The sequence below is a fragment of the Sarcophilus harrisii genome, chromosome 6 (assembly GCF_902635505.1).
Source record: "Sarcophilus harrisii chromosome 6, mSarHar1.11, whole genome shotgun sequence".
Lineage (NCBI taxonomy): Eukaryota > Metazoa > Chordata > Mammalia > Dasyuromorphia > Dasyuridae > Sarcophilus > Sarcophilus harrisii.
Genome location: NC_045431.1, coordinates 136,702,493 through 136,717,742, shown reverse-complemented (window position 1 = coordinate 136,717,742; position 15,250 = coordinate 136,702,493). Strand labels below are relative to the sequence as shown.

At 34.3% G+C, this 15,250-nt stretch overlaps 1 protein-coding gene across 2 annotated transcripts in view; it reads right to left on the bottom strand.

Moving 5' to 3' along the window:
- GRID2 (glutamate ionotropic receptor delta type subunit 2) overlaps nt 1-14,930 on the bottom strand; it is a 1,791,455-nt gene extending 1,776,525 nt beyond the window's left edge. For both annotated transcript variants that reach the window (XM_031941365.1, XM_031941366.1), the window contains exon 1: nt 14,428-14,930. In XM_031941365.1, coding sequence (XP_031797225.1) covers nt 14,428-14,515 — 88 coding nt within the window. In that variant the 5' untranslated portion in view covers nt 14,516-14,930. The remainder of the gene's footprint in view (nt 1-14,427) is intronic.
- Nucleotides 14,931-15,250: the final 320 nt, after the last annotated feature.

Genomic DNA, 15,250 nt, shown 5'->3' with positions numbered 1-15,250 from the left:
CCCAGGATAATACACCATGAACATGTAGGATTTATACCAGGAATGCAGGGCTGGTTCAATATTAGGGAAATTATTATTATAATTGACTTTATCAATAGCCAAATTAGCAAAAACCTTATGATCATTTAAGTCATGAATATTTAGGGGAATTATTTTAGCTGATATAGAATATGAGATGTGGTCCAAATATAATTTCTGGCAAACTATATCCAGCTTTGCCAAGAGTTTTTGTCAAACAGACATTCCCAAGCCTGGTAGCTCAGGTTTGGGGATTTATTAAATAACAGACTGCTGATTTCCTCAGGGTCAAATAGTCAAATAGTCAAAAAGTAAGAGGCAGAATTTAAACTCAGGTCTACTTAGTCTGAATAAGGTCCCCTATATATTATGTTATACTATGTTGTCAATGTTATGAGAAGTTTTATTTCCTTTTATTAAGTTTTATTGCTTATATTTCATGGCCATTTCTTCTGGATATTTAAACTGGCTGAAGCCTGCCTCTTGTTAATATTATCCTCATCTGCCTAAAACCTGATTCATGAAATGATAGCATTAAGGGAAATATTTTTTTTTAATTCCGGTCATAAAAACCCAAAGAGAATTTGAGTTTCTATAATAATTTAATTTGCTTTATTTGTGGAAAGATGTTTTAGGCTTTGACCTTTGTTTATCTTTTTGACATGTAATTCTCTTCCCACTGATCTTTTTTTTAAATACCCTTCTAGCATTACAGCATATTTACAAACTTCATATTTAAATCTTTACTAGATTGATCCAACTCAGCTAATTTAACCTAAATGACATCAGAAGAAGAATGAAATCATGATTCTGTTTGACTAGGTTTGTGGGACCTTTATGGAGACCATTAAGATTGCTATGTGTTAACAAACTTATTTCCTCTGTCTCTTTGGTGTAATTTTTCTCTATTAAAAGTTTTGTTCAAATGCCAATTTTGTTACAAGATTATTTTTTCCTTAAATCTTGAACCTTTGTTTAAGCATAACAAAACCAGTTGTATTCTCCAGAATTTTTGTGTTGTGATAGCATTATTCTCCTTCAGTTGCCTATCACATAAACTCAATGAGAAATATTTTTCCCATGACAAAGATAACTGAAAAATCTTTAGAGAAGTATTTTTTACTAAAGGTAATTCTGTAACCTGTAAAATAAATTCATCTCATCTGAATGGAAATTTCACCACCAAAATAGTCTCTTCTCTTCTTAGTTTAGGTAACTTTATAGCTATTCTAAGTTTCTCATCAAAAATTCTTTTGAATATACATTAAGAAAATCACCTATCTACATATTTTTAAAAATTCATTTTATATTTTATATATATATATAATTCATTATATATATAATATTCATTATATATATAGGAAAAGAACAACAGTAAAATCAATATCAAATATTGATATATTATATCAAGTGTTTGGTGTGGGCTTTTTTTTTTTTGGTTAATTCAGAAGAAAGAAGTCGTTTCTAAGATGAGATTATAAGGTATTAATTTCAAAATTTTTAAACATGGAAGAAAGAACAGTATCTCATAGTCAAGAAATCCTAAACAATGTAATTGAGTAAGTACTGGTGTCTCCTTTCATCTTGAGAAATGGGTTTGATTTCTGGGCCTGATACCCCCTAGACTTGTCACCATGAATTTATATGTGTGTGTGTGTGTGTGTATACACATACATACATGTATGCATGAATGTATAGAGAGATTTAGACAAAGATATAGACACAGAGAAATAAATATACAGACACCTGAACTTATGCTTTCTTTACTGCTTTTCCGTGTCAGAGGGGCTTGCATAGTTCAACAAACCACACCAGTATTTTTGCCCAAAAAAAGCCATGAGCAGTATTAAAATGAAAAGAGATATAACATCATAAGTTTAGACCCTTTTTAGATCAGAAGGTATCTAACACATTCTTGAAGAAGGGCTGAAGATAGCTATAGCTCCAGGAAGAATGAAGAAACTGAACTAAAGCAAAGGGAAAAACTCAGATATGGATGTCTGGTGACTAAAGGAAAATCTAATGCTATAAATACTGCCATGGCAGTAATAAACATGAACTAGGATAGATTTTGGGAGACAGTGGAGAATAAAAGGGCCTGGCATGCTGTGGTCCGTATTAGTCATGAAGAGTCAGACACAACTCAATGATTATATAACAACAACAACAACAACAAAAAGGCAAGTTCTTTGTAATCAATTAAACATTCTATAAATACAAATTATGATTATTAGAAAAGTGAAATTGAATATTCTCCAAAAATGACATAACTACAATAAATTGGTCTCCAGGCAAAAATAAGAGAGGATATCACATTATTATTTGCAAAGTAAACAAAGCTAAAACCAATTCTTCTTTGTGTTCCCTTGAAATTCAAGTACCTAAACCCCAAAAAGAGAGAAATAAGAGACAAATAACTCAGCCTTTTTTCTTGACTTTCTAATTTGTTGCCTTTCCTAAAACTATGGAATCTCAATAAACTGAGAAAATGGATTCTTTTTGAAAATTTAGATAATCTATAAAATGTTTGAAGGATTTTCTTTTATGTGATCTTTTAAACAATTCACTATATTATATCTAGTTAAATTTAGTGTTTCTCCTCATCTCACAGAAGGTTGGGCTGTGAGGAAAATTATTTTTTTTTTTTTTATTTAATAGCCTTTAATTTACAGGATATATATACATGGGTAACTTTACAGCATTAACAATTGCCAAACCTCTTGTTCCAATTTTTCACCTCTTACCCCACCCCCCCACCCCCTCCCCTAAATGGCAGGATGACCAGTAGATGTTAAATATATTAAAATATAACTTAGATACACAATAAGTATACATGACCACAACATTATTTTGCTGTACAAAAAGAATCAGACTCTGAATTATTGTACAATTAGCTTGTGAAGGAAATCAAAGATGCAGGTGTGCATAAATATAGGGACTGGGAATTCAATGTAGTGGTTCTTAGTCATCTCCCAGAGTTCTTTTTCTGGGTATAGCTAGTTCAGTTCATTACTGCTCCATTAGAAATGATTTGGTTGATCTCGTTGCTGAGGATGGCCTGATCCATCAGGACTGGTCATCATCTAGTATTGTTGTTGAAGTATATAATGATCTCCTGGTCCTGCTCATTTCACTTAGCATCAGTTCGTGTAAGTCTCTCCAGGCCTTTCTGAAATCATCCTGTTGGTCATTTCTTACAGAACAGTAATATTCCATAATTTTCATATACCACAATTTATTCAGCCATTCTCCAACTGATGGACATCCATTCAGTTTCCAGTTTCTAGCCACTACAAAAAGGGCTGCCACAAACATTCGTGCACATACAGGTCCCTTTCCCTTCTTTATAATCTCTTTGGGATATAATCCCAGTAGTAACACTGCTGGATCAAAGGGTATGCACAGTTTGATAACTTTTTGAGCATAGTTCCAAACTACTCTGTGAGGAAAATTATTAAGGGAGAAGGAAGGGAGAAGAAGGGAGCCCCAGCACTTATCAAACCGTTAATACAGAAGGCTGACTTAGCATCTGACCCCATTGTCTTTAGAATCAAGTCAAATCAATTGAATTCAAATAGTATTGATTTAGCTTCTACTTTGCTCAAGACTCTGTGCTAGATCTCTGGATACAAAGACAAAATGAAAACCATTACTTTTTGTTCTGAGCATGATACAATATTTACACAGAGAATATATAAATTTTAGGAAAAGAGAATGACTAATACTATAGGGAATCAGCAAAGGCTTCCTGTAAGGGTGTACATGAATTCTCAATTCAATTTAACAAGCATGTTAAATTTGAATATAATCTAGGTTAAAATTCCATCTCTGCAACTTACTCTGTGATCTTGCATGAAAGAATTTCACTGCTTTGGTTCTCAGTTTCTTCATCATTAAAATAAAGGAAATGGACTACATGATATTGACTTTCTTTCCAGCTCTAAATCTATGATTACAAAAACCTAAGGTATTTAAAGAAAAAAATTGCCTTGAGGTACTGCTCTCAAGAAAGTTTGTATATCATTTTTCTGTTGTTGACCTATTAAACTGTCACTCCCATAAAAGCAGAGACCATCTTTTGTCTTTTTTATATTTTCAGCTTTTAACCCAGTTCATGGACCATAGTAGTAACAAATATTTTTTCAACTGAATTATTGACTCATCACAGTTATAATACGTAAATAGACAGGTAAATAAATGACAAATTAAGGAAAAGAAGAACACTAAAAACTATAGCAGGAGTTTTTGACCTTTTTTTCCTGTCATAGACCTCTTGGCAAATTGGTGTCCTTTTAAGAATAATATTTTTAAATGTATAAATTACATAAGATTATAAATGAAACTAACATCAAAATACAATGTTTACAATATATATTTAAAAATTCCTAGAACTACCAGAATAAGAATAAGAAGTATCAGTAAAACTTCCTGTAAAAGGTGACCTATACAGAAACAATAAGGAAAAAAGAATAAAATTCAGGAAAGGGTCTTTGACATGGTCTTTTAAAGACGCTGTTGAGTACCCTAAAATGTGAAGTGCTATTACCTGGAAGTTAGGTTTTCCTTAGTTTTGTTATATGTTACCATTATGTAGCTATTTAATGATAAAGTTACAGTTCTAAGAGGAAGCATGGAAATTCTCCTTTATTCAATGGCTATTAAAAATCATTGTACCAGATTGATCAAAAGTTCACCAACAGCCATGGACTATACAAACTAGTAATAGGAATATAATCTCTTTCATGCCCTGTTAGAATCCTTACAAAATGTTAACGCACTGGAATTGATAGAAACAATGCTTAAGTTTACACCTTTGAGAGTTCACACATTAGCTCACACATTAGAATTCACAAGTCTGGGAGATTCACAAAGTTACACCTCCCATAATCCCACTCTCTCAGAGGAGGAGTCAACCTTTGGATTCACACCTTAAAGAGATCATATATAAGAAGCTCTTAGAGTCAGTAAAGTCAGTCAGTGGAGGAGTCAGTGAAGTAAGTCAGTTCGGGAGATTGACAGAGCCTGATGTCAGCTGAGAAGAGTAGAACTGGAGATTCAGAGGGAGCTGGACAACAAAAGACAAGCTACAAGGGCTCTTGGAACCAAGGAGGGATATAGGCCTCTAAGAAAACTAACTGGGCTATTTTGGAAGAGACAATAAAGGATTTGAACTTTTATCATCTGGCTGCATTTGAGGTGATTATTGATCAGAACTGAAACTAAGGCTGCCTCGAGAAGTTCCCCAAGAAACCTGCTCCCAGAGAACGATCATATTTTAGAAAAGAAGAGAACACCACAATGCCCATTAATGAAACACATTTCAATCTGAAAGGCTATTAACAGTAAATCGGCTCACAAAGTTCATGGCACTGTTAACCCAAAGAACCTAGTCAGTCTGAAGACAAACAAATGTTTCCTGTAAATTGCACTCAAGGACTTTCTAGTAGACAACTCAGCATCTTGAAGTTGCCCCAAACTCCAGTCAGAATTTTATTACTTGTCTAGTAATGACTTCTATTGTCACCAGGAAAAATCAGTTTGCCCTCAGAAAAGGAAAAGTGATGGTTTCTCCCCATCTCTGTAAAGGGCTGGAACTTTGAAGAAGTATACTTTTGAAACAAGGATACTTATAACAAGGTATTAACTCAGTGAACCTGATGAGATGATGGTTCTCTAGTTAAAAGTACTTAATACACCACTTTATGGTGATGTAATGGTTCTCTAGTTCACACATATTTAGCATGCTATAATGATGTAATTGTAATAGAATATTTAAGGGCTGAGAAAACTGGGGACAAAGTCAGACTCAGACTGAGATTGGTTGAAACTGTCAGACTGTCAGACTGCTGGAGACTGGATCAGACTGAGACTGGATCAGACTATGACAGACACAGACTGTGAAGGAGACAGACTTTAGACTCTATTCTTGTCCATCCTTGTGGTGACTATCATGTTGAGACCAAGGCCCTTCCGGAAGACCTCCAGAAAGCTAGCCTGGACATTACACAACTCCATCTCAGGAAATTTGCTATGCTCTGGGAAAATAAAAAGACAATCAACAATTCAATCCCTATGAACCATAACATTTTGGTAATATTGAGACATTTTTTTTCAGTTTTTTGTCAATTTATATTAACTGGATCATATTTTTTCCTGATTCACCAGAATACATTCTACATTTCCCCACATATATGCAGATGTACATGTATAGATATATAGACTTATATGCATACACATACATATGTTATATGTGTGCTTGTTCATAGCTACACAGGCAAATATGTGTGCATATCAATGCAATTATGCAGCCTTCAAGAATGTACCATTAGAAGGCCAGTGAAGAAAAAATGATTTATTTTCAAGAGAGGGATTGAGAAATCAGGTCACTAAAGACACCTTTCGGTTATGATTCAACATGTTATTTGGTCTGTAGCACATAAAAAAAGGTAATAATTTTATACAGTTTTATTAGGTAATTTTTAAAAGTCTTGTTCCTATTCTATGTAGGGCATGTCTTAGTTTGTACAATGTGTTCATGAAAAATTTTTATCTGCAGGCTGAGTTGTTTAGTTATGTTTCATTACATATGATCCCATGGACTTTGTTTTCTTGGCAAAGATACTGGATTGGTTGCCATTTTATTCTCCAGCATGTTCCCATTTTACAGATGAGGAACTCAGGCAGGTGGCAGGTAAGTGACTTGCCCCAGGGACATACAGATAGTATTTGAGGCAGGATTTGAATTCAGATCTTCCTGACTCCAAAGCTAGTGCCCACTGTACCATCTAAGATGCCCCTACAAGCCAAATTACTAGAAATCAAGTCATATTTTAAATGCACTAACAAAATTTTTTCACTTAAAGGAAATCTTTGTGGAATCCTTTCGCAAAGCAAGTAATCACACCTAATTTATCTGTTATATTCAGAAATATATGCATGTATATATATAATTTTCAGAGACAATTAATTTGCCATTTAGAAATATTGTTTATCTCTTTTCTAAAGCAGAGTACATGTATACTTTTGCAACATCCTCTATGTGATCTCAATTATTCAGGAGTCATGTCTCCTTACATACAGGCAGCATGCAGGCAATCACAGGGCTGCCCTTCAGGGAACAATCCAGAGCTCACCAGAAGCAGGGGGATTACACCTGCATCTAGCAAAGGCATCTCTCTAGGACTATAAATTGTAGATAGCTGTTAGTCCGAATTAGTAGAGTTTTCTTAATGGCAATTTCCTACACTAGAGAAATAATAGCTCCAATTTAAAAAAGGTACAGCTGCATTACCAATCCACCAATGTACAAACACGCACCTAAAATTCACAGATTATATGCTTTGTACTTTTCCTATGTGTTTGTAGGTTGTATCAATAATTGTAGAATTGAATATTATATCAATTAGAATAGAATAATAAAAATAACAAAGAATTTGCTTTAACACTTGATGGTTTCAATTTAGTACTTCCCAATAAGCTTGAATACAGAATGACATATCATGAGAATTAAAATCATAAGCCCACAATCTCACAGGACACATTTACTTGTTTCTTCTCCCAATCCAAGTACTTATATTTAAAAAGGGAAGAGGAAAATAATATGATTGGACTAGATGACATTTAACATGTCTTTCATATCTAAATTCTATAATTGTAAAAGTAATCATAAAATGATAGTGCATAAACTTTTTATATATGATTAAACTCCTCATAACTCAAATTGATTTTTTAATCAAAAGTAAAAGTTGGAGAGATGTGGCTAAATTAGAGTTCACTTGAAAACAATTTGGTTGTTTTGGGTTGACTACAAACTCAACCGTACTCAAAAATGTCATATGGTAGACTTCCAACTCTAAACAGTCGATGCTCCTATATGGTATTAAAAAAGATAGATCCTAACCATGATGATCCATCTCCTATCCTTATATAGGAAAAAATTTATACACAGGGACCTTCATGTGTGGAATGTCCTCCCTTCTCATCCTCCCCTGAAAGTGAGCCAATTCAGGTTCTTCAAGGCCTTTGCCAATTCCCTAAGTTGTTAGCTCATGTTGCTTCTTGAAAAAGAAAATATTCTTTATTACTTTTAACATATATCACATTTATTTATATACATGTTAATTCTTTTTTTTTTCTCACCTGGCAGCACTTTGCAATTTCTCTGATCAATTTCTCTACCATACCTCAGTCAAGAAGCTCATTATTGGGATAAACTTATCATCCTGTAAGATCTTATCAGTTTGACACTCTACTTCATCACTCCTTTCTGCCTCTTTGATTGGAAAGTGAGGCCATGAACTCCAAATTTCCAACTAAGGAGGGAAGTCAGTGCATATATCTCATTTCTTACCTGACTGCACTATTGTGAAATTTCACTAACTTCTCCACCCCCATCATCCTCCCCACCCAATCATGCTCAAGCAAAAAATATAGAGCTATTCCTGCACTCAGTCCCAATACTAATCAACATGAAAGCTTTAACTTGTTCCTTTTTTCCTTTTCTTAAGCAGTTTATTGATCTGCTCTTGGTAACTTACTATATTAGTACTAGACTTAGTGAAGAAGACTGAGTTGGCTTTAGCCCTCTGCAATTCATAACAATTTACCAAACTCAGCCTCCTTAGCAGCAGGAGCTACAGATTTTTATCATTACTTCTATCTAAATCATTTTTGAAAAGCTTAAGCTATAACAGGAATTGTATTTGTATTGCCCAATCAAATTTGGTAATTCTGTGGTCATCTGCTACATATATAGGCATATTACATACAAACAATTTAATGTAATAAAACCAGTATTTACTTATGTTTGAACATGTTCATATTTCTGAACCTTTTTTTCATGACATTCATATTTCTGAATCTTTTTTTCATCTTATTTCTACAACAATTTTTCCATTCTAAGCCATAAACTTCAAGAAGGTTGAAACTTAGTGTCCTCACTAACTATGATGACTGCTATAATCTCATCTATAGGTTGACATTGCATATACATTCCTTTCTCTTGATTGGTATATGTCTTCCAAATAAACGTTAGACAATTTACTAGGACTACATAATTGAGATATGATATATTTTTAGAAAGAAGTCAAAATGGCTTCAATTTTTATATTTTATTTTGATGAGGAAGTAGGCATGAAAATAGATGCTGTTAAAAACTAGCAAACCTAATCTAAATAAATCATAACATTTTCTTGAATTGAATACGAGAATTTGGTTCCATTTCTTTTCCTAGCTTTTAAAAAAAGACAGTTTATTATCATTTATCATAGCCAAATATATGTACAAATTTATGAGACTTTAAAGTATGTTGTATTTAGTTGACAAATGTAAATATGAAATGAAAATTCATAAAATAATGGCATTTTGGTCAGAAATTATTTTGTAATGAAAGTTTTATTTATCAGTAAGGTAGAGAATCCTACTGAAGCTCTACATATTGAAACATAACAAAGATAAAATAACAAATGTAAATGATATAATACCTATGTGTACATATTTATCCTTATATAAGGAGGACACTTCCCTTTTGGAACATTGTAATATTGTTTATGAATGAAAATTACTTCTTAGGGTAAAAATATCCTTCTTAATTCGAGTCATATTTTAAATAATATTGCAATAGATTTTCAATATTGTTAACAATTCCAATTTGTTGCTCAGACAAAAAAGTAATCACTTCTATATTAATTAAATATATATTTTAAAGAAAATACACAAGGAAATCACTACTGACATATAGAATAGAGATATAAAGAAATTCACACATATATTCCCTATATAGAACATATGTGTATATGGATTCTATATGTGTGTACGTAAATGCAATGCAGTTCCTGCCAGTAAAATATAAGATACTTGAGAGCAGGGCCTGTTTTTCTTCTTTTCTTCTTCTTCTTCCTTCTTTTTTTTTTTTTTTTTTTTTTTTTGGTTTCTAGTGCCTAACACTGCTCCCAGAATATAACTGAACACTTGTTGAATGTTAACTGTAAAAATACTTAATATTGTCATTTTAGTTGATCAATAACATGTTAGTATACTTGGACAAAGCTGGTGACTTAATAAAATTATATAATAATTAATACCCATTTAAGCTACAGATATTTATTCTTACTAATAAAGAAAATGAAATTTCATTACAGCAGGTATTAAAACTGAAATCAGGTGTTACTTCTTATTATCTTGAAATTGCATATTAAATCCAAATAATATCTACAAGATTACATTGCTTTTGGAAAAGAAAAATAGTACTGACAAAGGAATTTTGGTGAAAGGCCTACTATAATATTATCTGGGCCCCATTAGCACTTTGGAATTGGTAAAAATGGTAAAATAGTCTTTCTTTTTAAAGTATTTTCAATTTAATTAATTTTTTGTTAGAAGTCTCCTTACAAAAGCAATGAAAATTGATACTTTAGATTTATCACTAACTTAAATATTGTGGTACACATTTTACTCAGATACTCAATTGAGTTCTTTACTGTGAATATTCTTAAGTTCAAAATTCTTCATGAATTCTCCTGGGTGCCTTGGGTTTAAGAAAAAACTCATAAGAGAAATACTATATGCTTATGAGAAAATTATGAATAAATGTGCCTTTTCTCCTCCCACTGACACAAGATGTTTTGTTGTGATGGATTTTTAACAACCAAAACACAAAATTGTTGTACATGTCATATAGGTAAGTATATTATATAAATATTCTTGCACAGAGATATACTATAGTAGATAGCTCATTTATTATTTTATCTCTTTGCAGAATCCAAATTTAAAAAGAAAAATATATTTAACTGTTAAAGATGATATGCTTCATATTAGATATGAAACAAACACAAACTGTGCAGTTGACTGGAAATGCCACCTAATCCCTGCTTAATTAAAGCAATGTTCCAAACTCCTGTTGTGTTTAGGAAGTAAAGAGTGAGGGATGACTGATGTATGAAGAAAATAGCAGGCAGCATGGCTAATCTCAAAGACTTGGGAGCTTTGGAGCTATATAAATCAGGACGACTTTTTGAATAGTCTCATAAAGCACAATATCATTGCCATTCCACTCACGACTTTCGAATGCTTCTTACAGCATACTGATCATTAAGAAACTTCTAAGCAATCAAGTAATGGGGGTCTGATGAAATTTACTCAATCAATGAACAAATTCAGAGTAATTACAGAATGTAGAATTGCATAGTTTTGATATATCAGAAAAAGAAGGAGCTTTCTTTTTTATCATTGCAAGGAAACTTACAATGGAGATGAATCATTTCACTATTTTTATAAGGGCATTTAATGCAGCCTTTCTCAACTGCCATACTACAGTAGAACATTCAAGGCAGTAAGTGTTACCAGAAGGTATTTCTATTAATCCTAATTCCACCAACAATCAAACCTTGCACACCTTACAAAATTAGTCCAAGAGGAAAACAGTCTAATTAAAGAGTTGTAAATTTTAAAGATCAAATAAATGTGTTCCACTTTAATGCAAATAGTTCATTTTCAATCATATTCTGATAATTTATCAAACTACTAAAGTAGCAAGCTTGTATGTTTATTAAATGCCAAGATTTATTAATTTCTTTGCATATTGTAATGCCACGCTTAAAGTCATGTACATTCCCTACCTACATGTTGGATATAAATGCAATTCACCAAAGAGCCTTAAAAAAAATCTATCAGAGCAAGCTTTTTATTTTTTTTTCTTTTTTCTAGTTTTAAACAGACTACATGTTACAGACATTTTATACTTGGCCATATCACATGAACTTATGAAAATATTTTATTTCTACATGTTCATTTTTCAGAATTTTAACACTTTTCCCTTGCTCCTTTTATTGAATGTAGATACAATATATTTCTAAGCAAATATTGTTTTCATTAAAAATAAAAGCAATCATCAGCTTAAAACCAGTTAAAATATCTCTCCTAAACTGAATACTGTAAACATTTTATGTATGCTAAATATCACTAAAATTTTCATATATAAGTTTCAATTTGGGAAGTAATTGCAGTGTTTCTGGATGTTGCAAGAAGAAACAAATTGATTTTGTTTGCTGACCCCTCACTTTAAAACAAACATTTTGGGGTCATTTCTATTCAATATAATATACATGATCTAAAACTTAATGAAACATTCATTATTTTGCCAGTTTTGTGGCAATATAAATTGGTCTATAAAAGAAAGTAATGCTCTTGTCAAATGCACTAATTGTCTCCCAGTCAAATTTAATTGTGTGAAAAGCAACATCTTTCCTATTTTCTTTTTGGGAGGATTCACTTAGTTAATGTATCCAATAAACAGCAGCAATCTAAAAAAATGGATGTAGTAAACACTATTGATAGATCTGCCAGTTATAAACAAAGCATCCAGGCCACACTAGCTGTGAACACAGTGCCAGGAAAAAGCAGTACTTTCCTATTTTGAAACACATGCCCAAATTGCATTGCACAGTATTATTCATCTGGTAATGAAAGATACAATGCTTCTTTAAGTGTTTGCAAATAATACATTCATTATTTATGCCACAGATAAACAGCAAATGAGTATTTATTTTTAAGTCTATTTCTATGAAGTATGTCTAATGTAATGTCCAAAACCCTAATCATAAGTCATATACTATAAATGCTTGATAATAGCTTTACATTCTTAATATATTGGCTTAAATTATACTATGTATCCCTATCTCTTTAAAAAGAGATACTGTTTGCTTCTGAACTTTGATGAGGACATCACTATAGTGCTAACACAAATATCAGAATCCATGCGCCCAAAAGTTATATATGCAGTAAAGACTGCTCACCCATGGACTACTACAAGGAGTCTGGGAGTGCATCCAGGACTTAAACCTTTGCCACACAAATTCAGGAATTACTAAATCTTGGACTTGTACAAACACATAGCATATTATAACTATAAATGATATGAAAAAAGTAGATATGTTTACCAAGACAACCTTTAAACTAGAGGGAGTCCCTTCTAGTTATAGGGTTTGGCATCAAAGTGCGCACAGAGAGGAGTTTCATTTCAGCAGGTGCTGCCAATACTGGGAGCAGGTTCTCATTTCAGGACTGGGTATAGAGAATGGTTTCACAGGGCAGTAGAATGTACAGAGGCATGTATGGATGGGGGATAAACTACCTCTCTTTGCAGAGGACTAAGCAGTGCAGCTAGTTTAAAATCATGTGATCTGAAGGGGAAAAAAAAATAATAAAGTAGTGCTGTTCTGCAGCCTAGGAAATGAACCTTGGTAGCCAAGATACACCTTTTTCTTTAATTTCTTTCTTCCTATAAAGGGGATCGCTGCAGCAATGCAGAAAAAAAGGCAGAAACGATCAGGTCTCAGCAGTATTACCTCCTATTTGAAAGGCAGTAGAGTATGGAGAAGGAAGCTGGAAGCTCCGTGAATAATATAAAGCTCCCTATTCCCTGTTAGCCCTCTCTCGAAGCCTCAGACGTCCCTCTTTGCCTGCAGTCTGTCCGTTTGCCCTTCTTGTTGCCAATAGGTGGGGCCACCAGCATCTCCAATGGCAGAAGGCTACACACCAATTGCCTTTTCTCCTTCTAAGCAAACCCTACTTTACTGTACTAGGGGGAAGGGGGAGAGGGGGAAGGGTAACAGGGGAGGAGTACATGTGTAAAGGGGAACAAATGAATGTAGTCTCTTTGCTCTTCGACCTCCCGCTACAAAGGGATTCTGATTTCAACCACTCCTGTTATCTCTGACCTGGGGAGGGAGCGATGACATAGAAGATCTGTTCCAGCCAGCCTCGCCGGCCCAATTTTTCCTGCTCACATTCTCCTGGTAGAGAGCTCTCTCATGCAGTTATCATGCCTGCTAGGGACAGCTTCCTGAGCGCGCGCGGAGGGGAGGGGGGAGAAGGAGGGAATGAAGAAAGAGGAGGAAGAAGGCTGGTGGTGATAAAATTCAACAGCCTTTTTAACCACGGTGGGAAAAGAACTGGGGAATTGAACCGACTCACGTTGCCAAACCACCTGTTTGCTCGAAAAAAAAATCCTTTCCATTCCTTTTTAGAAATATATCTCATACCTTCTGCTGTCAAAAAACAATCCTTCAAAGGAGCAAATAAGTAGCCAAGGAAAGGTACATTAAATTAAACTTCTTTGCCCTCACACTTATATTCAGCATCTACTGACTACCCTAACCCCCTAATATACAGATACCCATCCAAAACCACAAGAACGACTTTCAACAACCCACCATAAGTCAAGATTTAAGCAGCTTCATTATTAAAAATAATAATAGTAAAGCAAATATAAGACGGATGGAGGAGCAAAGGGACATTGAACAGAAGAGGGCTCAAGCAAGCGAGAAGGGAAAAATAAAAAGAGAAATAGAAGAAAGGCATAGTACAACAGATATATAAAGGTCCCCAATATTCGCTGGACCCCATTCTTACCGATGTGAATGATTGAATCCGCAATCGCTGAGTCCCAGGTTCGAGACCAGCAGATGGACATAACCAAGAGCAAGGGGAAAACTTCCATATCCTCCTGTGTTGTATATGGATATGTGGTTTTTTAAATCTATATCTATATTTATAATGTGTACAGTCGGAAGAGTTTCAGGAAACGATGGAGTTTAGAGAAGCTTTAAAGAAAAAAAAAAAAAAAATCCGATTGTTGGAAGAAAGGTTTGGCAGCTGACGAAGAAGGCGAAGGGATATGAGGGTAATTCCAAAACCAGAAGGGCTCCTTCGCTTAGCTGTGTCACTTTGAAGGGCTTTTTGGCATCCCCAGAGTTGTTTGCAGTTTGACTAAAGAAATGCATCCAGCCTTGAGTGCTGTGGGGCAGCTGTGGTTATCAAACCAGCCCCATCTCTTAGGCAGGCAGCTGGAGGGAGGGCGGCCCGGCCAATGAAGAATCCGTCCAGGTTTAGCCGGATGGCAACTTCCAACAACCCGTAGCCCCCGCCCCCACCCCGCCCCTACCTCCTGCCGGATGTTCAACGCCCCTCCTCCCTCAACCAAAATAAATAAATAAATAAATAAATAGAAACCCGAAACATCAACCTCCACCGAAACAACCCGTGGAGAATACCTAATCCTTGCCTTAATTGGGGAGGGGGGAGGGAGGAGAAGAATCCAATACCAGTACCAGAGGGAGCAGCGAGATTCCTTCCTGCAGGGAAAAAAAAAAAAAAAAAAAAAAAGCCCCTTTGCCAAGGTAGGGGGCGGAGGGCGCAGTAAACTTCGAGGTAATGCAGATAGTAATGCAGAGAA